Source organism: Dermacentor andersoni, chromosome 8 (assembly GCF_023375885.2).
Source record: "Dermacentor andersoni chromosome 8, qqDerAnde1_hic_scaffold, whole genome shotgun sequence".
Taxonomy (NCBI): domain Eukaryota; kingdom Metazoa; phylum Arthropoda; class Arachnida; order Ixodida; family Ixodidae; genus Dermacentor; species Dermacentor andersoni.
In genome coordinates this window covers 139,282,632-139,304,946 of record NC_092821.1, presented here as the reverse complement: position 1 = coordinate 139,304,946, position 22,315 = coordinate 139,282,632, and the positions used below count along the sequence as shown (strand labels likewise).

General features: G+C 43.1%; 2 protein-coding genes across 11 annotated transcripts in view; one reads left to right on the top strand and one right to left on the bottom strand.

Moving 5' to 3' along the window:
* The window catches only part of LOC126525952 (protein tweety-like), a 33,515-nt gene extending 26,588 nt beyond the window's left edge, over positions 1-6,927 (top strand). For 3 of the 9 annotated variants that reach the window (XM_050173946.3, XM_050173948.3, XM_050173944.3), the window contains one exon: positions 2,176-6,927. In XM_050173946.3, coding sequence (XP_050029903.1) covers positions 2,176-2,214 — 39 coding nt within the window. In that variant the 3' untranslated portion in view covers positions 2,215-6,927. Of the gene's footprint in view, positions 1-1,849; positions 1,969-2,112 lie in introns of those variants that run through there. The other 6 variants (XM_050173945.3, XM_050173947.3, XM_050173943.3 and 3 more) reach the window with 3 other exon arrangements.
* Positions 5,318-21,792, bottom strand: LOC126525948 (tRNA (carboxymethyluridine(34)-5-O)-methyltransferase alkbh8). Of its 2 annotated transcripts, XM_050173937.3 has the most exons (12): positions 21,588-21,792; positions 21,261-21,489; positions 20,877-21,026; positions 20,047-20,238; positions 18,462-18,639; positions 16,964-17,091; positions 16,308-16,341; positions 14,828-14,879; positions 14,575-14,730; positions 11,695-11,844; positions 9,991-10,271; positions 5,318-7,352 (listed from the first exon to the last, which is right to left on the bottom strand). In XM_050173937.3, the coding sequence occupies exons 1-12, from the start codon at positions 21,741-21,743 to the stop codon at positions 7,199-7,201; spliced, it is 1,860 nt and encodes a 619-aa protein (XP_050029894.2). In that variant the 5' UTR covers positions 21,744-21,792; the 3' UTR covers positions 5,318-7,198. The 2 variants fall into 2 exon arrangements, with proteins under 2 accessions (XP_050029894.2, XP_054923816.2); XM_055067841.2 differs by lacking the exon at positions 20,877-21,026.
* Positions 21,793-22,315: the final 523 nt, after the last annotated feature.

The following is a 22,315-nucleotide window of genomic DNA, read 5'->3' as shown; positions in this document are numbered from 1 at the left end:
TCTCGTTCTTTTTTGGAGACGCATGCTTGACTTAGTTGCAGCCTTGGGTTCTGCTGCTGGATCGGTCCCCATAATGATGGATTGGGGTTACTCATTGCCCCCTATGACTTGCATATTTGAAATGCCTTGGAGTGTTGTAACCTGCATGGTGTCACAACTGCACCTTAGTGTGTCATGGTTGCCATTGGTTACTGCAGTAGGTTGCTTTAATGATGAACTAGTGCGTAAAATGGGGAAGTCAGGTTAGCTCTGTGAAATAGCAAGAATTTTGTTGGGTCGATTGGTTGCTTTGGAATTTAAGCTTGTGAAAGAGTATGTAAGTGATGAGATGAAATGTATATCAAGCAATTTAACATGTGTACGCATCTTCTTCAAGTACTGCACCTCACTTTATTTGTAAAAGTGAAACACTGGACAAAATTTTCCGTTCACGCTGTAGCTGAATTGCATTTTAAAAGCATAGCAGCATTTTATATTCCCACCTTGGCCCGTTAGTTTCAGGTATGAATTAAAGTGCCATTGTGGCCGTAACTAAACTTTTCTAGAGCGATGAAAAACTTGTGATGTGCGTATGCCATTATAACGCTTCTATCTGGCAGGCCTTGGTAGCCATTTGTTGGGAGTGTCTTTCATCTTTCATTTCCCATTTTTGAAGCTTGCCGTGTACTTATACACTCTGATAGTTAAGGAAGGAGCCTATAAAACTAAGCAGGGACAAATGTGTGCAGTCAGAAACGAATGACGGAAGTTGAAAGCCAGTGACAGTTTTTTCATCATACTCAGTCAGGAGCTGGCATTGCTAGTTGGAACATGACACACTGGGTTGCAGTACGACACTTCATGGTAACTGCATGATGTTTGAGCCGTTTGAACTGTTGTCATTAGGGCTGCTTTAATTCTACAGCCTTAAGTCCCCCGAATGCAACATCACCATTTCTTGCTGCATTAGGAAATCAGTGTGCTGTGTAGCACATTTCTCACCTGCAAAACTGTCTTTGCAGCAGCAGCAGGTTTCACTGTCCCCAAACTACCCTGTTATGCCACTTTTGCTTATTCGATCAACTTGCATAACTTGCCAAGAACGGGATGGGAAAATCTTAAAACATGTTTGATGCAAGAAATAGCTCAGCCTCAATATCGCTCAGTGTAACTGGAGGAATCTAGTAAGTGAAAATAAGTTGATGCTGCCCTTATGCCTTTGCAGGCATATTCTAGTAGCTAAACAAGGAAAAGAACTTGCGCAATCCTTATAAATTGTGTGGTTCATGTTATCTTGTTGGACAGACAGACTTTATTGGAAAACATAAACCATAATGTAATAGCTGAGGAATCGTGCATTACACTTAACTTACTGTGGCCAAAGTTATTAGCAGTTGACTGTGTAGCTTAGTAAAGCACAAAACATGGGTGTGCAAGAAACATTTGATCCATCATATTAATAGTCGTACCACCAACTGCATCCGCAAAGTGTTCAACTGATTCCAACAGGTTCTGACACGCAGCAGCCATGTTTCTAATGTGTCTGATGGCGTTGGCATATGTACAGTTCTGGCTTTGGCTCTGAATATGCAAAATTTAGTGTTCATGTCCTTCTTCCATGTAAATTGTAAAATGTAAATTTGGGCTTCCAGTGAGTATCAAAAGCAAATGGAAATGGCAGATCTTCTGTTACCTCGTCTGCTCCTGTAGTAACTGCACATGTGTTTAAAATTACAAATTCAGTTATTATGACGGCAAAGTTGCACTCGGTGGAGTTGGCATGTACAAGATGAAGCAGCCTCTGTGACGGTCAGTCCACTAGAGCCTGTCACCCGCCCTCTCCTCCCGCGTTCCTCAAATGTTTGACCAGGCCAGCATGCGGCCCGTGGCCTCGGACTCGGGGGAACCGTTGTTGGCGTCCAGGGGTGGCAACACACGCCGGGGCGTCACGCCGGAGCGAGCCCTGTCGTTCTCTTTTGTTTCCTTTGCGTGAGTGTCTCGACTCCCCGCATGATTTTTCTTTTTTGCGTTTTCCTTTTTTTCTCTCTCTCCCACATCCCATTCCCCCCCCCCTCATCCCGGCCATATTTTGGTGGGCATCTCGCCCTGGTCCTACTCCTCCGGGCTGGGCAGTACCACCAGGCGTTGCAGTCTCGGCGAGCGTACCCGACGTGAAAAACCTTGTTGCTGTTTCAGCACCACGACGGCGACCTGACGTGCGCCACAAAGTTCTGAGAGGGGGAGAAACAGAGACTTGTGACTCCGGCAATGAGAAGACGTTGAAAACCCACCTTCTTTCCCTCATTCTTGTACCTTCGCCATCATTTGACTGCACATCCGCACAAGTGTGTTGAACTCACCCGACCAGAGATTCCCTTTTTCTTTTTCATCATCCAACGTGTTACAGAGAACCTTAGTAGAGCTCCTCCATCTTCCTACTTTTTTTTGTCCCCTGTACCCGTCTGATCATGTGCCGGTTGCTTTCTCATCTGCTTTCCCACGCTGGAACACGAGTGCATCTGCTGGGGATTCGGCGGCAAGAGCAGCTTGGTGTCGTTCAGAAGTTACTGCAAAATGCTTTTGTTGAAGAATATGTTTGAAGATGCATTGCAACGAGCCCTGAACTGCTGCTTTCAGCCTGTCCGCAGTGTTTTTGAATACACAGCAAGGTGTATCGAGTTTAGAAGGCATCTGGATGTAGTGTACCATCCCAAGCAGTGATCTTTCTTTAAATTAACCAATTGACAGGGCTTGAGGAAGTTTCTTCTTCGAATATTTGATGGTGACTGCTGGTTCTCATTACGGAATGTTTGCATGGTCAGATTCAAGGTGCCACGTATCTGCCAAAGTTCTGTGTAAGTTAGCAAGTCATGGGTGTGACTTGAGACGCAAGATGAAAGGAGAGATCAAAGGTAGCATGAGTAGACAAAGACAGTGGGGCAATGCCGTGACCTCCCCACCCTGCAAACATTCTTGCAAAGATGCCAAATGAATTTCAAAGACTTGCCTCAAGAGACAGTCAGTACAAAGTCCTCTGCCAATGTTTAATTGACTTCACTGAGCCTGTTGAATTCGCCAAAGCTCGGCACAAACAGTGATGCCGCAACAAAGGAAGTTTGTACTCAAGTATGCAGTTTGCCTACGTGCGGTGCACGTCTGTGTATCGAGTTACACGACCCACCATGGCCGATTCCAGCCAGAATGGCTTGCACAAGGGGCAAGTGTTTTTGCTGGCACTCCGCGTGGAATCAACAGAAGAGTTGTGGACGACTGTTTGAGCCACTCAACACGGGTGAGACGATGCGAGCAAGCTGCGGAGTGATGTTGCAACCAGCATAGTGCAATCCTGAGTTATCTTTGCTGCTTCTGCAATGCAAGCCAGCGGTGCCACGTCGCACCGCCAGACTGCTTCAGAATACCATCACCTCCTTCACCGAAAGCTGCGCACAAGTGTTGCCACGGAATGTCAGACAGCTTGGAGACGGAGCGCACACAATTTCTGCATGGAGTTGTGTGAAAGGTGTGCCCTGGCATGTTCGTCACTGTCCTTATGAAAAGCTGCACAGAAAAGGCTTCGGAGAGTTGGTCAGGTGGGGTAGGGGTGGTGCGGGAGGGTCATGACAATGTCTCAACCCTGGCACCGTAGTCAGTTGCAGATTCTCTCATGCTGGATTCGTGGGGAAGTTTCACGGCGCCCTAGATCACCTCGTGGAATTACGATGGTCGGTTGCACGGAGAAAACGCTGCAAAGGGTTGCTCATGCCACTTGATGTTGTGCAACTTGTGATGCAACCTGATGCGGTTGTGCAACTTGATGCGGTGATCATCTCCCTTGGTGCCCCTCTTTGCCTGCAGCCCCAAACATTCCTCGACCCATAGCAGGCCGGTGGTGTTCCTCATTTCTCTTTTTCCCCTCAAGGAGCCCAGCTAGTCAGCAAAAACCCTGGGGTTGTAAACGACTCTTTTCGGGCACCCATCGTCCTTCACCCGAAAAGTGCCAGTCGGCGTCGTATGCCGGTTGTGACTGCCACCGTGACGTCACCGCACGCATTTGTTTGTTTGTATGCATTGCTTTTGCCTTTTTTTTTTTTTCTCTCGTTGCCGAGAATCTCGCGCTCCGACATGCGGGCGCGTGCATCCACCAATGCTCAACTTGTGTACAGCTCTGCCACCTAGGTGCGGATCTCTTTGTGGGAGGCTTTCTCTTTATTGCATATGTGGACAGCCTAGATAGACATGCTTAAGCTTTCACAGTCACAAAGTTTATGTTTTGTGTACACTTGCTCGGGTCAGAAATCACTGAATGGATCAACATGAAAAAAGATTACGGATGTGTGCAAGGCGTGTTGTGAAATGTTTGTTTCCATGGTACTGTCTTGTGCTCCTTAGTAATGCTTTGCAAAATGCATTACTTTACCAGAAAACAATGCTAGCGCAAGTTTAACGCACACGTTACCATACATTTGGCTCCTTGAACGTTGGACCGAAAGCGAATGATTTGGTCGTCTGTGCTGGAAATGTCTTATCAAAAGAATGCTTTAAAAGAGAAGGTAAGGTGTGGCTCTCCAGTTCAGAATGATTGAAATTCTCAGCTATCTTGTTTTGTTGCGTATTATGCCTGCTGTTATTCAAGCTTGTGAATTGTATTTGTGGAGTGAATGACTGTATTGTCAGTGTAGCTGTGCATTCGGACTACGCAAGCATTTTAACTTGATTAGGTTTGAAGTCGGGCATTGCCTGCTTTACTCGTTAAAGGGTGATGCCCATCTTTTGCACACTAAGAGTGCAGACACAGATGCGTCGGAGTACCAAACAACCAGGATAAAAAAATTTGTCGTCTTGACAATCGATTCTCACATTGAGCAACATCCGGATTGCTGTGGACCAAATCATTATATACACGCACATACACCCCAGCACAACTTCTTTCACATTCCTGCGATTGACGCTTGAATGCCTACCACTTTTTATCAGCGTAAGGCGCTGTTTTAAAGAATATTTTTAGAATGTGATTTCGTGATGCAACGCGTCGGCAAGAAACCATCTGGACCAACCGCTTTAGTCATTCCAGGTGTTTTGTTTTCTCGTGTGCAGGGAATCATTGCATTCCAGTATTTTATATTAAGTGGTCGCACTGCATTTATGAAGCACACATCTGAAATGTGTGTAAATAGGTTGCGTTTCTTTCATTTCAAGCCTCCCTAGAGAGATCCGTGAGCTGCTGTGCCCACATTTCACATTCTCGGGCGTGTCCCGGGTTTGTCGTCATTGCTGTACGTAGTACGTGTCGTTAAGTGTGCGCTGCGCTGTTTTTGGCGAAGTGCAACTGACGCATCTCTTTTTGTTGTCTGTGTGTGCAATGTGTGTACATCACAAAAGAGAGAAGAAAAAAAAAAGCTTTGTTAATACTTTTCTTTCTTTTCGCTGAAAGACTGCAGAAGCAACTCCATAGCTATCGAAAACCAAAGATGTATTGTTCTCGAAGCTTCTGGGTCTTCTCAGCCAGCCATGCATTTTGATTCTCGGAGTGCCCTGGAACCAACATGTCTGCTGCCAATGCCGTGTTCATTTTTTAACCGCGAACGATTTTGGCAAAACACTGAAATCTGTGAAGCACTGCGTTAACTCGCTGGGAGGCGGCTGTGCGCTAGGCATGCACGAAATGGCTGCGAGTGTGGGGCTTTGAACTCAAGCAGCAGTTTTGGCTGTACATACGTTTCTAGCCATCACATCACGCTTTCGGCGAAATTTTACCTCCACATTCAGTCGACAGTGGCAGGAACTGTATTGCAAAGTGATCAGGTGCCTATGCATCACTCTGCCTCAAACGCATGGAAGAGAAGAAAAAAAATATATATAATCAACGCGTAGCTTGGCATTTCATGCCGACGTGTTGGCTTCAGGTGCTTTGAAGATAGCGATAGACTCAGCGCTGTAGCCATTTTCCCGCCAGTTTCCATTGACGAAAACGAAAACCTTGTCATCCTCTGCTTGTTAGCACAATGGGTTCTGCTTGGCTACCTCTGTGTAACGACTTTTTCTTTCTTTATTTCTTTCTTTTTCTGTGTGACTGACTGCCCACAAGGCCTTGCTTCACAGGCAGAATGCTTAAGGCTCATCTGTGTAACTATTTAAGGGAAAGCTTTCCAGAAATTATATTGTGGTCTTAAAGCTATTGATTGCGATCGCTGTAAAAGTGTACAGTTTGTACTTTTTTTTTTAACCACTCTGTTTTTGTTTACAAATGTTAAGTATGTTATGGTCTCTAAGCTTTGAACAAGCTGTGCTCTTATTACTGAAAAGACTTCAGCTATTTTTGTTGCTGCATTTGAGTTTTAAAGCTTATAGGAATTTTCTTATGAGAACTAAGTTTTGATTTTGTGCTTGTTGAGTAGGCAAAGCATTAATTACCATACATGGAAAACGTGCAACCATGGTGACAAAAAAAATTGTTTTGTACCAGATTGGATGTTTGTTACAAACTGCTTACTCACCACAGTTGCATTTTTGCTTGACTTGTTCAGGCAGATCAGTGTTTTATTTTTGGGAATTAACATCAATGGCAGTTGTAGGTAGATGCTTACATTACTCCTCTATCAACTTGAGTTTGGCTGTTACCTGTCATTTTTTTTTTTTTACAAGTGAACCCATGGCATAGGTGTTACGCATATTATGTTCATGCCAACGCTGAAAATTGCTGCCAAGTGAACTGTGAACCGATGCTGATGTCGTCGACAGTAGAACCTTTTCATTCTTTTTCTCCAAGGCCACAAAGACATTTTTTTTTTATTGGCCAGCCGAACAAAACCATTTTCAATGACCTGTGACGAGCATGTGCTCGGCGCCAAGAAGAAAACAATTTCCTACCGTTGGTACACCTAGCAGTTTTGTCAAAATGTAGCCAGAAATAAAACGAAAAAAAAAAAAAAAAGGTTCTTGAGCCCCACATGTTGCTGTTTGTGTCGTCAGGCCGCCGGGTGCACAGCGGCAACTAGAGGACAGACAGGCACTTTTTCCATCTCGGTGTTTAAATGTGTCGTAGCGCAACTTCTTCACCAATAAGATGTTTAGGTTGCTAAGCTGGACACCTTCCAAGTGCGGCTTTGTACCCCCATGATAGAATAGAGAAGTTGACATCAGCGTTCAAAGTTTGAGCGACCAAACAAACAACATTTCGAAAACCTATGTTTTCATGGACACACTTCATTGTTTCCGTGCATCAGCTGGCAACGACGACTTTGTCTCTAACCAAGCCTTGTTTGACGATCACTGCACACCAGTTGCCCTGGTCATGATATTCAGTCTCAACACAGCCTGGAGCCACGCTTTCAAGCAACTCTCGAAGTTCTCCATGCTGGAACAAGTGGTAATACCTGGCAAAAGAACAGAGCATGAGTAAGGGTGGAGAAAAAAAATAATAATAAAGGGGGCGCAGTTTGCTGTATTGGTAACAACATGGTCACTAAACAGAGTGAAACGTGAGCAAGGAGTGGATGTTGCTCTTGCTTGCAAGTCTTTTCTGAAAACACATGTCACGACTTGCATCCTTCCTTTACTGTACCAACCACGAGCAAAACTATGCTCTTTAGTCGCGGCGTATGCATTTGTGTACGTGACTTGCCATTTCTGTGCAGTGGGGGCAAGGAAAGCGGCCACGAACATTAATCTTAAGAGTAAATTGAACATTCTGCTTAGCTAAAGCACGCACATTTTGCATCTTAGTGAAATGTATCACTACAGACCCCCTTGGCAAAGGCACTACCGTGTTCGATGGCACGTTTGATGTGGGGTGTTTGGGTTAGCAATTGTGAATAGTTTTTTTTTTTCCTTTCTAGTAATTCTTGCAACCAATAATTAACTTGTGCATGTAATTCGAGTGGGTGATTGAATTCTTCGTTAAAAGAAACATAACGGCTGGCTGTAAAACAAGTAGATATTTAATTACTCTAATTATGATGATTCGCTATAGAATGCACGTAGAGCCGTCCTACCTCCTCCTTGACTTGCTTTCAATGCAATATCCAGCACCTTGGCATAAAGTTAAGTAAATTTGTTACATTTATCGACAGACAATCGTAATTTATGACTGAAGGAGCTTAAAACGGCACAATTTATACCTCTGTCTGGTGGGAAAGTACATCGTCACTTTGAGTGCATTTTGCCATTCGTGCTGTTCATAGGCCTGTTGCATGAAAAGGTTTAGCACCTGTCGCAGTGGCTATGACGTTGCACTGCCGACAAAGGCGGCCACACTTCAACGGAGGCAGAACGGGGAAAAGAAAAAACATGCTCGTGTACTGTGCATTTGGGAAATTGTTAAAAGAACCTCAGGTGGTCAAAATTAATCCAGAGCCCCCCAGTGCAATGCCCCTCATGACCCAGTGTGCAGATTTGGGATGTCAGACACAACGTTAAAGGTTTAGCGAAGCTTGCTACTGATAAACTCCGACCTTGCTGCATCGAAGGGTGCAGCTCCGAAAGTAGTGTCTTAAAACTCAAATATTACTTAATGCAGGATTGGGGCAGCAATTCTGAAACCACTTTTTCATGAGCTTTATAAGCTTCACCATGCCATTTGCAATGGAAACCGGTATTTTTCCTCTCATCAAAAGCTGCCTTTCATTTCTTTTTTTTTAAGCCTTGACGCCTCGCCACACTCAACTGTTCGACACAGTGCTGTCTTGTCTTAGCTCATGAGCAGCCATCATATTGTTATTTTGCGAATGTCGCATAAAATAATAAAGATAGAATAAGCTGGATGATTTACCTAGCGATGTTGCCGTCAATTCCAAATGACACTTTCCCTCAGCGTAGCAGCGTGGCACTCGTTCAAAGTGTCACCAAATTTGCACGTGCGACTACGGTGCTACCCGCTACAGCGGTACAGTCGTTACATTCTCCTGCTCAGTTGAAGTCTCAAGTTCCGATTCCTAGCCATGACAGCCGCATTGCAGTGGGATTGAAATGCAAGAACGCTCATGTGCGGTGCGTTGAGTGAATGTTGAAAAACCTCAAGTGGGCAAACTAGTAAATAACTGCAGTCTGAAAATGCCAGTCTCTATCAAAGATTGTCACCATGCCTGACATGCAGTATGGCTGTGAAAGAATCCAGGGCCAAGATAACTTAATGATTCTATTTGGATCTTTTCCTTTTTCCTGCTTCGTCATTCGTGAGCGGCATTCCACCTATGTTATTGCTATGAGTGGCTAATGATAAAGGAATAGAATTGATCAAAAGCTATCTTCACGTCATAGCGACCCAGGTTGCTCAAGTGCAAGCTATCCCCAGGGAAGTGTCCACAATACTCATTTTAGATTGATTACTGTATTTGCGTGAACATAGCGCGAGGCAATCTGCAGAACTACCAGAGCAGCCAGAGGCGGTACCTTGCGTTACAATCAAAACCACGCTTTGAATATAACGAGATTGCTTTTCCTTCCCGTTAAAGCTGTCAGCTCTGTGGGAAAGCCAACCTTTCTATAGCACAAGTGGTGGATCAGCACAACAAAAGGGAATGGGAGTGTTAGCACAAAAAAGTCCAATAGTAACAAAAAAGAGGAAAAAAACTCTTATTTCGGGCTTTAGGTTCTATGGCCCGACCTGTTACAGCAACACGCGTTTACAATACCTCATCTGCACAAACACATCTGTCCCAAAGTGCTACAGGATATAATGTATGCTGCTAACAGACTCCACTCCTAGGTAATGAATAGAGCAAAAATTGAGAAGTGTAAAATTGACCACTCCACGGATATGGCTTCATTAAGCAACATCCATGTGCCTTATAATTGTAATATCTTTCAAAGGCTACACCTTCTCGCTGTTTAGTACTTGTGGTTCCAATATGCTTGCATAGATGCAGTACCTTAAGAAAAGCAGCTTGCCTCACTGCCATACATGTCTCGGACAGTGAAACCATTGAAAAAAAAGATAACCGCGGTGAAAACATACGACCGATTGATCATAAGGTTAGTCTCCCATTCCCGAAGGCAAGTCGCACAGATGTTCACCTGTAGTGGGTCTCTTGCGTATTCTTGGAATGCCAAGGCACCAACATGTCCCGGGCCTGAAACTGAGTTCGGTTGCAGTGCACGGGCAATGCTGATGTTTCCGGAGACTCGACGTAACTTTCACAGTTGGCGGCAGCTTTGTTGGGGTCCAGATATTTTGACAGCGCGCCTTCTTCTTCACCACCGGGGTTGTTCTGCTCCAAGGCCCAGACGTAGACGAGCGCACGTCCGCCAGGCCGCAGCACGCGTAGGATTTCGCGCACTGCTGCCTCTCGACGCTCCTGTTTAGTTTTGGCGCGAAATAACAATGGAACAGGCAAGAGGAAATTCACGTAAGCATCTGGTGATGGATGTTGCTGCAGTTCGTAAGCTGAACTTTATCGAAGGCAATTCAACTAGTGCATTGCGTGATATCAATGCAAAATCAAATGCAACAGGGAGAGAAAGCGCTGGCATCTGAAACACGCTGTTTCCAGCATAGGTAAACCAAGCAATAGCAAACCAATCTATCAAACATCATTAGCAATCTGTATTGTGAATCGAGGAACAAGAAAAGGAGGGATTCTAGTAACAATCACTTGTGTATTCTGTTATTTTTACGTGTCGAGAAGTAATCGATTGCGGCAGCCTGGATATCATGTTGGGTCAATGAACACTGGTCGGTATTCTACTGCAGAGTTTGACTCGGGGGTTAGCACAAGGTCTGTTAAGGGACAAGAAATATAAATAGCAAGATAAACCAGGTTGACATTTTATGCTCCCGGAGTCGCAAATAGACTTGTCGTCCCATGAGTTGAGAATTGGTGGGCCAGAAAAGGGTGTTGAAGCAAGACTGTTGGTGACACCACCTTGAAGTTCCCACACCAGTTGCTCACGTCGCAGGTACCGGCAGCGTCTGCTCGGAGCTAGTGAACTGTTTATCAATACAGCCTAACTTCAATGTAAAAGACGGCTATACTGAATGATCACATATAACAAAGTAAACAAATTTCTTAGCCAATATTGATTTTTTTATTTATCGCCACCGTAAGCCCTGCAAGGCTCATGCAGAAGTGGACATACAAACATGGTACAGGCATCGCATTTTAGCATGCAAAGGGATGTGTCAAGCTCAGAAGAAAAAAAGGCAAAAGGTATGAAAGTATGCCGTGTGAAGTACAAAAAGTAGTCGGTACAAGTAAAATGTTAACGTGCAACCAGTGGAACGTACGCCTAAAAAAAAGAACATGCAGAAGCAGAGCATCGAAAAGCATGAACATGCACCAATGCGTGTATGAAAAGTCAGTCAAAAAGTAACAAATAAACGCTTATAAGTTATAATGAATATTCGACATATAACAAAGGTATTTTCATGTCAGACACAACTTCATGACTACAATGTTCAACTTTATAAAATAATGGCACTGCCATAACAAAATAACAAAACGACTCGACTTCGAAACCATTGTGGATATTTCTCGAACAAAAGGGACATAATGCACATCCACATCTTGAAAGCTGTGGCATCACAATGAGAGGCACAGTTTGGGGAGAAAAATTTGAAACCTGCAATTTCTACACAAATGACCAACTTTTAATGAAGTGCAAAGAGCGTGTTTGCAATATAATCTATCATTCTACACTGACGTTGCATTTCTCAAGCATCCCTTCAACATAACGTGCCCCCACTGAACAACGCAGTGGATATTGTGAGTAGGTACTTACAATGGTAGATAGATGATGCAGAACAGCTATGCTGATGCAGGCATCAAAGACACCCCTTCTAAATGGCATCTGCAGCACGTCGGCTTGAAGAACTTCCAGTCCACGATGCCAACAAATGTCGCAGAGCCGTTGGCTGCGGTCGAAACCAAGCTTTGTGTAGGAAAAAAAAAAAAAAGGAAATATGCACGTCTATTTGCATCGTTTTGACTTCAGCTAAGCACCATTAAAGGCTAGTCTTCAAAACCCAGTTGGTTTAGTTGGTTAGTTTTTAACTAACCCTATTAAAAAAGTTAATCATGGAAGCAATCTAAATGCATGGGAATGAAGAAATCATTCTATATAGCGACCACGGAACTGATTCTGCTGGCTTGTTGCATTTGAAAGAAAAAGTTATGTGCTCATTGCTAAGAGCAAATCTTCAAATTAAGGCCTTTTTAACAAAAATTGCCAACATTTAAAAACAAACCATTGAGTTTACAGCCTTGAAACGCCACAACGAAATGGACACAATACTACACTCTGCATCATGGTTAATACATCAAAGTGGTCAAAACCTGTACATTACCACGGCCGCTCGATGCAAAGCAAGGTCTTGTGCTTTTGGATTGAGCGGCCGTAACATTACGCTGCTCTGAAATACAACTTTAATTTGTGGGCAAGTATTTTTCAAAAACTTGTGTAAGCCACAGTACTTTTACCTCGTATTTCATTCCTTTAGACACTCCAATGCATATAGTTTACAGAATTGTGATAGTATGTATCTGGTTTTTGGAACGGAGTTATGGCACTGCAAACTTAATGCATAAATGGAAAAAAATTGCAGCATTCTAGGCCTTAAATTACAATTCTGCTGCCAACAGTCAGTACAATTTTGCTTTGTCTCTTCGACAAATTTCAAATAAATTTATGCAGTAGTTGCCAAAGGAGTGTGTTTCTGTATTTCACATGTATTTTATAATTAAATAGGCAGGGGCGTGCAAGTAATAATTTGTAAGAATGAATACAAATTGAATGGTGCTAAAAGTGAATTGCATATTGAATACCTTTTATTTATTTTCGTTTTTTTTTTTTCAACTACTCTCAAGGCCAGATTGCGCTACAGAGAGGAGTGGGAGAGAAAAAAAATGCATGTGCAAATGGTTCAATAAAAACACTGCAAAAAGCAGATTTGAATTTGTCAAGAGTTTGGGATAAGAGCAATGGTGGCAGGAAGGTGGTTCCAGTCGGAGCTTGTCCTAGGGATGAAAGAATCGCTACATGTATTAGTATGGGAGGCAGGAGCTTCTATTTTATACTTGTGTTCTAACCTGGATGAAGTGTAGGTGGGTGGAGAAAAGATAGCTCCTTTCAAAACGGGGTTATAATGGTAAACTATGAGAGACAAAGACGGGAACACTTGCGACGCACTGAAAAGATCTGGAAGGTTTAAATTGATCTTCATGACTTGAATAAAAAAAAAAAAGGAAACTTGTCAAAAAAGAAGGAAAGCCCCTTTTTACCATTACTAAAACAGAACCTTTACATTCTCGTAGCAATGTTAGCAAGTTTCTGCTGTAACACTGCACCATTACAAAGTGTTACTTTCAAAGTTCAGTTGCAGTTTGCGGCACTACAATGTCCGTAGTGTGGTGCGCGGTTATGAATTCATAAAGAGAGTGCTTCAATTTTTCTTTTAGCTAAGCAGTTTTCAGGAATTAAAAAGAAAATGCATTCGAGGGCACAAGTAAATTTTGCTCCAAGACTCAATAGTACTCTCAAATGCAACAACTTTTCTTCAAGCCTGTTGGGTGGCCTTGCAAAAGCAATTCAGCGTTCTATATATATTTTTAATAAGGAAATGGAAGTTGGCTACGAGCTTCCTCTTGAAGGCTAACTGCTACAACATTTTGGACTTAAAGAAAAAAAAAAAAAAGGAACCACCCCAGTTTTCAGTTTTCTATAGGTTGGATACCAGACAGCCCCTGTGCAGAATTTTGTTTGCAATACAAGTGGATGCACCACAAAAAGCCAGCAACACGATCAACGTTTCTAGCAGTGAAATTTAAATATATCCTGCTGCTACCACTCGCCGGAAATGGCACAAAAGCCAGAACACTGAGAACCAGTGCTTTCTCCATCAAGAGACTATGTAGCCGGGCACGGCAGTGCGATGATCATGCTAATATAATCTGCTTACCACCAGCTGCACCCTTTGTATGCTAAAGGGCGGCAGATAAGGCTGGTTGGTTAATTATATTAATGTCGTAAGTGCTTAGTGCGAAGCATTAACATCAGGACAACATGAGACATTGACGAGTGCTTGCCCCCTGAATTGTGTTGTCTTGTTGTCACTATTTTGTGCTATACAGCCTTGTAGCCATCTAAAGGCTGTTAATTGTTAAAATTTAGGGGATTTGCCAAAGTTACGCCCCGCAGCTTTGCTGAGGTAACTCCATTGTACATATACTACTTGACACCAACAAATACTGTGGCCAAAGATAAATTTTGTCTCAGTTGGCCTTTAACCTGTTAACTGCCGTGACAAATTCCCAAAAAATTTATAGAAGTGCAAAAAAAGATGGCGAAGGTCATTGTGCATTATTTTCTTGTCAAAATTACAAGAAACTGAACATGTACACATGTGCAAAAATTGCATGCAAGTGTGCAAATTCACGAGTTAACTCGTCGTCGGCACCAGTGGACGCTTGTTGTGACGGCAAGTTAGCTAATCATCGCCAGTTGCGGGGTTAACCACCTCGTCATCTCGCTTTAGACAGAAATAAGATTTACGGCAAGAAAAAGTCACACAAATGTATGCCATGCAGTGACAGGCCAATTTATTTTACTACGTGCGCTGGAAATCTTTGCGGCTTTGTTCACAAAAATTTGAGATGCACTAACCTTCAGCAGCTTGTCGTGACCTGTGAGGTACTTGCCATTGCCGCAGCCAGCGTCGAGCAAAAGTGAGCCTTGTTCCAATGAATCCAGGAACTCGGCAACTTTGGGCCACTGTTTATACCTGGTGTCGCTGAACTGCTCTGCTATGTTTTCATACACCTGTGTGCGCAAAACACTACAGCTGCAGTCTGAATAATGCTAGTCCTGAGGCTGAAATGATAAGCATTGACTCTGCGAACAGAAGAACATCATTCACCTTGTATACGTGTTCCGTTTCTAGCCTCAGAGCACTCGCATTGTCTTGGTTTCTGCAATTCAGTTTGAGCAACAAAGATGTAAGGTTTGTCAAACTTTAAAGGACTTTGTAAACTGCTTAGTAAAAGGTAACTTTGCTTCTGAGGAACCTGTGAAATACAGCAACATTCTCATTTCATCATCTCCAAATGAAGTGTGTCGCATTTTAAACAGAAAGGTTAAGGTCTGTTGGAAGCAGATTTTTTTTTTTTTTTCATTTGCGCCTCCAATCTCTTGCTTAATAAAATTAACAAAAATTACAAAAGGTAAAAAAAGCGAAGTATCAAGTCTTCTACCCTAAACTCTGGAATGAAGACAGTGTAATGCTCTTAGCTATGTCAATTAAAGACACCTTCATAAAGACTACAGGTGTTCGAAAAGTAAAATCTCTGAATAAAATCAAATACAAATATTCGAGAAAGATGACCTCCAAACATTGAATAGAATATTACATTTCTAAACACGGTGAAACATAAAGCTTGTGTGGAGTCCTCTTAGTAAAAAAAAAATTTATATAAAAAATATAAAAATTATTTAGATGGCTTATTTACAGGTATATTCAAATGCATGTAATACTGTTTGCAAATTGGCGTCCAGTCAACTAAGAAGCTTATGAACAAGAAGCAACAACTTTCAGTTATCTGGTGCACCGTGGCAATGACAGTAACAAGAAAAGAGAGAGGGGGGAAGAGCATGTCGCATTATGCAATACAATTAATGTGGAGTATCGAGTTCGTTCAAGGGGTTAAGTTTGATACTACCTACAGCACCACACATTGATTTAAAGTGATGAAAACATGCCAAGACTGGCCAAATAATAAAAATAAATTGCTTTACTCTAAGTCGAGCTAACAAATGCAGCTGCACAAAAGGCATTCATCATGAATGACTGAACGAATAATCTGTCCCACCAGCCGTGGTTGCTTAGTAGCTGTGGTGTTGGGCTGCTAAGCATGAGGTCGCGGGATCGAATCCCAGCCACGGCAGCCACATTTTGATGGAGGCGAAATGCGAGAACACCCATGTACCTAGATTTAGCTGCACGTTAAAGAACCCCAGGTGGCCGAAATTATTCCGCAGGCCTCCACTACGGCGTGCCTCATAATCAGATCATGGTTTTGGCACGTAAAATCCCATAATTTAATTTTAATAATCTTTCCCGTACATTTGCTCAGGAACCAGTGACCCTGCGTCGCAACCGCAGTTCCCCTGCAGTGGAATCATTCGCTACAGTTCTCCTTTCCATCACTCTCCATCCTTTGAGACTCCAATAAGTGTTGTTATCCCTTACATTCTCTAATAGTGAATTCTCGAATCGAAAAACAAGGACTATTCTATTTGTATTAGAAATTTTGAATATTCGCACACCCCTAAAACTACACCGATCAAGTGGCAAAACTCAACTATTGTTTAGTTGGCTGCTGGGCACGATGCCAACTTACCCAAAACGATGAGAATCACACAGCAAGGCGTTTCCTGCAAAAACAAATGATATAGGGGTTAACCCCATAGACGTCAACAATAAACTGAATTTTCGAATTTCTTGCACGTGTGATCGGCATCAGAAGCAAAGAAATTTACGTGTGAAGTGTGCGCGTGAATTATATGCAAATTGTGCCTCCACGTGTGGCTTCACGGGAACGCGAAGTGCACTGCCATGAAGCCGAACCACAATTCACTGTAAAACTGCGATGAAATGATCTATCAAAACTTGTTGGCCAAGTTGTCGCGAACATTACAGACACAAAACAAAAACACAGACACGAGCATATGCCACTACCAAATGCAAGTTTATTTAGAGCAGAAAGACTATCTATACGTGAAGTGTACATGTACACATTTTGCAGAATGCATTTGTTTGTGCATTTGTTTTAATTCGTGCCCATATTTTTCGCACTGGCTATACCGTGAAATCACAGTCGCTGGACAAACAAAACGCGATTGTTTCAGGAACCTGCCTGGCTTTTGAATGTTGCTGTGCGCGGTTATTCGCGTGGGTAATACAAAAAATGCACAGTATGCATGCCACAAAGATGTGGCATCAGTGCTAAGGTAAGCAAGGGAAGCGAGGCAGTAAGATCGGACAGGCGATGCTCACCACATTTGCAGCTCCCTCTTCGTATGTGCCTGAACGTGTACGAGACTCGGACGCCACGCTGAGAAAGGGCTATGCCGCTGTCCGGGCCACCGGATCTTGGAACGACGTCAAACTTGCGCGACGCGATACTAGGGGCACAAGAAAAGCAAAACACAAGAACTCCTTGCCTCGTCAGTCTTGAAAGCTTGTCAGCACGGTACTAAGACCATCACTACTGTTTCCATGAAGCTCGCAATTACCGTAATGTCCGAGATGCATGTGAAAGAGCAATATCATTTAAGACTGTTGCAAAGTATTGTTTTTGAACTCTTATTTTCATTCACTTAATGAAAGAAGGTTTATTGCTAATAAAAAAATCATAGTGGCAGTGAGGTTTCAGCAGAACAAAAAAGGAGTGCTCGAAATTTCCTTCTTTTTCTGTTGAAAACCTCAATGCCGGTACAATTTGTTTGCCATGTATTTGAATAAATAGGAGTTGGTTTCGAGCTAAAGCCTGCTTTTAATAGGAAGCTTGGCGCTCTTTGGCCATACTTGGCCCTTGCGCCATAAAACCCCATACATCATCATCATTTTAATAGGAAGCTCTACCTGTTGCCCTTACTATACAAATACCTGTGAAATGTAGAAACGCTTTTATTTGGCTACCGTTTAGTAAACTTAAATGATATTTATTGCATTACAAGTAAATGTAAAATTCTAATGATTGCAGGAAGCATATATGTTCACTTAGGCCTTCAATTTCTACAACAAAACGCTAGAAATTGAAAATTTTCAGAAGAATTTCGGCATCAAACGGACAATTTCATAACTCTACGATAAAAGCAGATATTGCGATTCTGCTAGGTAAATTTATTACAGCATCTAAAGCTGACAAAACATATTCATTTATTAAAGTTTACATAAAATTCTGTGTTACTTCTATTCTGCAAGAAGTCTTATTCACAAACTACTTGTGTAATTCAGAGCTATGTATACTACATCATGTCTTTTCAGTTCAGCCACATAAATAGACCCAGATTACGGTTTAGTTCTGTTAACACAGAGTTATGGGATTGCAAGCTTGCTGCAATTTGCTCCAAATTGTTTTAGTTTACCAATTCCTGTCGTTTTCTGTAAAAATGTTGAGGCCTAAAATCAGCATTCTGTTTCTGGTTGTCACAAGAATTGAATTATATTTATTTTAAATGTGACTTCTTTCGGTTCAGCAGTCACCCAGTGAAAGCGTTTGCATATTTCACACTTATCCTAACAGGAACATTGTTGTTGACTCTGAGCTAAAGTTTCATCTTAACCGTCGAAACCCACAGCACATGTGGAGGCGTCATTTTAATCTGCCAATTCAGCACGATGGCTAGGGCGAGCCACAGAGACAGTTTATCAAGGAACCAACTTAGTTTGCTTCATGCCAATATGCTACGATGTCGTGAGAAGCAAATGCCCCTTTCCCAAAGGCTCCCACAACCTTTATTTTGTCGATTAGTTCAACGAGCCTTCTCACCCGTGAGACCACACGTAGCGGCTGTCGCCAGACAGAATCAGCGCGCTGCAAGGAGGCAGTACTTGCGCCACTTGGCGGCCGTCGGGGTGCCGGAAGTTCATCACAATTGAAGAGCCCAAGCTAAGCAGCACGATGTCGTCGTCAAAGGATTCGTGGCTGTCGACATGTGGAGGGATTCCTGGCAAAAATGAGCGATACACGAGTGTAACACATTTGTCGTCACGGCATCCACGAGGACGTTCCAGGGCAACAGTAAAGAGCAGTGGCACCTTCTGCACTGCCAGCAAACAGCCGTGAGGATGTGCCGAGTGTGCGGCACAATTTGCAAGTGGGTCAGACGAGTGATAAATGTGTGCTTCACTGCTCACCAAAATTTTTCTGCGAACAGCTCGCACGTAAATTTACGGGTGCCGTACTGGGCACCCGTAATCAACAATAATCGCCATCTGCCTTGCTTGCATTTCCTTTCTTGACAACCCTGCACTCGCTACTTTCGTGTTGAGAATGCCACGCCAGGCTGATAATGTGCGTTCTGTTTGTAACCTTGAAGTACCAGATGTGCAGCACTGGAGGAAGGAGAGGCACTTGTGAAAGATGACGGTTATTATGTGTCCTAAAGGGTGAAAACCAAGAACAGCTGGACCACCTAAAGCTTAATTCATCTAAATCTAAAAACACATGCTGTCTTCATCGGAAAGCAGCTGTTGTGGCCAGGAATTGAACCCGCAACGTTGTGGTCCGCAGCCACTAAGCAACAGTGACAGGCGTGGATTGGATTCAATCACAGCTTTTGCCATGTTAGTAATACTACTCCAACAAAGCGACCACAATAATGTTACTGCAAGATAAATAGATGACTTATACATGACAGATTGTGCAGCACATCTGTATTAAACACAATAAAGAGCTCAAAAGGATTCCTGTTGTTTCTTAAGCACTGCTGCAAATTCAGAACTGATTTATTTATTTAAAATACCTTACAGGCCCAAGGAATGGGCAGTGTGTAAGGCGAGCTTCAAAATTTTACATGATATAAACAGCATACAATTATATAAAAATCTTAAGAACACTTTTTTTTATAATTGTACAATGTACAATTATAAACTGTACACAACGTTGAAAATCCTCAAAGTGAAAAGGACAAAAAATGAAGACAAGAAGCAAAGCAAACAAGAAATTAAATTAAGTAAGAAATTCGTGTTTATGTCGTGACAGAATTGTTCCTTGTTAGCTTCAGCTACCAGGATAACGGAAAGGCCGTTTCACAAACGAATGTCACGTGGCAGATGAATTAAAAGCATCTGTTTTACCATAGATGCATGCGAAATAAATACGATTACGGAATATTCATGGTGCATTTCAAACTATTAAATGCACCACATCTCTCTACAGCATGGTAGCTCCCTCGAACACACGCAGAGGTGAGTACATTGTCAAAATTAGTCCCAGCACCTACGAAACATCATAAAAAGAAAGTGACGTAACATCTCCTGTGAACTAAGCAAAATTGGATCCATGTAACAGATCGCACTTTGCAAATGGGCTCTGCACTGCAGAGACTTTCAACGGAAAACAAGAGTATTACCCTGTCCAGGGAGGTAGCGGGTCACAGTCAGCTGGTCAGGAAGTCTGTCCAAGTGACCGGCAGCGACAAGCCGATCCAAGAACGGCGCGCATTCGCTCGGAATGCATTCGGACAGTGGTGCATCTTTCTGTACTCCCTGTAGGCTGTAGTCGAAAGCATAGCCAAAATGGCGCACTTCCCGCTGACGAAGAGCTGCAGCGAAACAATGCCAATGTGAGTCCTGAGAAAGACGTTAACAAATGAAGACTTGCACTTTCCTGTGAAAAGGGTTGGAACGTAAGCACATTTTTACAAAGGATCAGAGCCCTTGCATGAATCCCAAGGCCAGTAGAAGAACAAACTTCATCTTAATAATTGTTGTGGCTGGTAGCACGAAGTTATTGGAATTCTGTCAAGAGTAAAACCTGAGTACACCTTGAGCTATGACAAAAACCACATCACTGTGGTGTCTCAGCTAGACATCAGTCATCAACATCTTTCATGTCTTCATTTCAACAACAATAAAAAGCTGTTTCCAACAGCTCTGGGGTTGAAAACAGTAGCGTCTAAATACCATAGCATTTCTTTGCGTGTCCACGTCTACTTACCTGAATCCTGCTCGGTATCTGGAAGGAATTACTGTTAACGATTTCTATTCACACTGTGCCCGACTACAGAAATTACCGCAGCCATCGGCTGCAGACACTGGGCCATCATACAGTGGGGCGACAGACTTTCGCTCGCATGCCGAGACGGCGCAACACAACTGCCTCGGCGTTTCATTGCATGGCGACGCAAGGGTCAGTTTAATCGCATGGTCAATTTGCAATGCGAACAGCACGTTGTCTCACCTTGTGACTCTTCCGGGTCACCCCACGTGATCAGTTGTGCTAGGTCGGTGGCCTCGTGCTCGGTGACGGCATCTTCAATAAGCTTCAACCCCTCCGGCAGTTGTCTGTCATCAAACAGGTTGCTACACGCGTTTCCTCTGATGCTTGGCGCTGAGAATGCATCGGAGCGGAGTGAGAAACAAGAGGATATCAGTGTATGAACACAGGACGAAGCTGCTTAGCAAACGTATTTGTCGCATCGTTTAGAATAACTACATATTGGTTTATAATTCTACATAATGGCCATGATTATGACGTGATTGACGGTCAACATGTACGATGACAGCCAGTTCTCTTCTTGCGGTAACTAGTGTTAGAAATGAACTTCCGTCGCAGATGACTAACCTCGTTCAATGAATGCAGGAAACACTGGGTCTTTAGCGAACGTTGGTACGTTGCTGCTCAGATAAGAAGCCGCGGCAGCGCTAGAGTCAACATCCTCGAATACCACTACGGCAAAAGGTTGACCGGGAATGAGCAAGATGTCTTGTATGCTGCCGTAGCAGTGAAGTTCGCTGTAGATGGCCTCGTAGCTCCCACCGCAAACCATTCCACAGTTGTTGAGCACTAGAAACTGAAACATCAGGGAAAATATAAAGGCATAAACATTAAAACGGCAGTTGCGATCGACCACTGCGCCACGGTAAAGACAGTAAATCTGGTGGTAATCACCCTGGTAGGATAGTCGCACACGTCGACGCCGGTGTTCTCGCGGATGATCCGCGCACATCTTGCCACTTTTCGACGAGCTTTTCTCTCTGACTTTGTGAGCTTTAACTTCGCAGCCGCTTCTTCGGTCGAAACAAAACTAACCTCGCGTGCTGCCATAACAACTTTGTGGGCGCCGCCATTAGACTAGGTTGCCACGACAACGTTTCTAACGCCTCTACTAAGCGTGAATTTCACCCAACGCGTGTGCGTAGTATTCGCTAACTTAGAAGCACAAAAAACGCAGTTTGCTTTGCTGAACAAAATTTTTTGCATCAAGTAGAGTAGTTAAAATTCTTGCTGGCGACTCAGTGCGTGACCTTTGAGATTTTTGGCACTGTTGTTTTATCTCAAAGGCTATGCTCAGCAGCTTGAAAATTGGGGCAACCACTTAGAGAACGTTACTTTTGCAATATTTGGTAAGTTTATGGGACGCTGTTCAGCGAATTTAACTTTCTTTCAACGCGTGTCACCGCTACAAGTTTGCATGTGGCAACGGAAAAACGGCAGTAGCATAGAGCAGTAGGGTATAAAACATGGAGGAAGGAAAAACGTTTTTCCTTCCTCCATGGGCTTGAAGAGTTTCTAAATAGAGTTTCTAAATATGAAACCATAGTGTTATAGTGAGAAACTCTATGTATGAAACCCTATGGTGACGGCCATCAAAGTTTTGGCGACCATGTGGCATCATC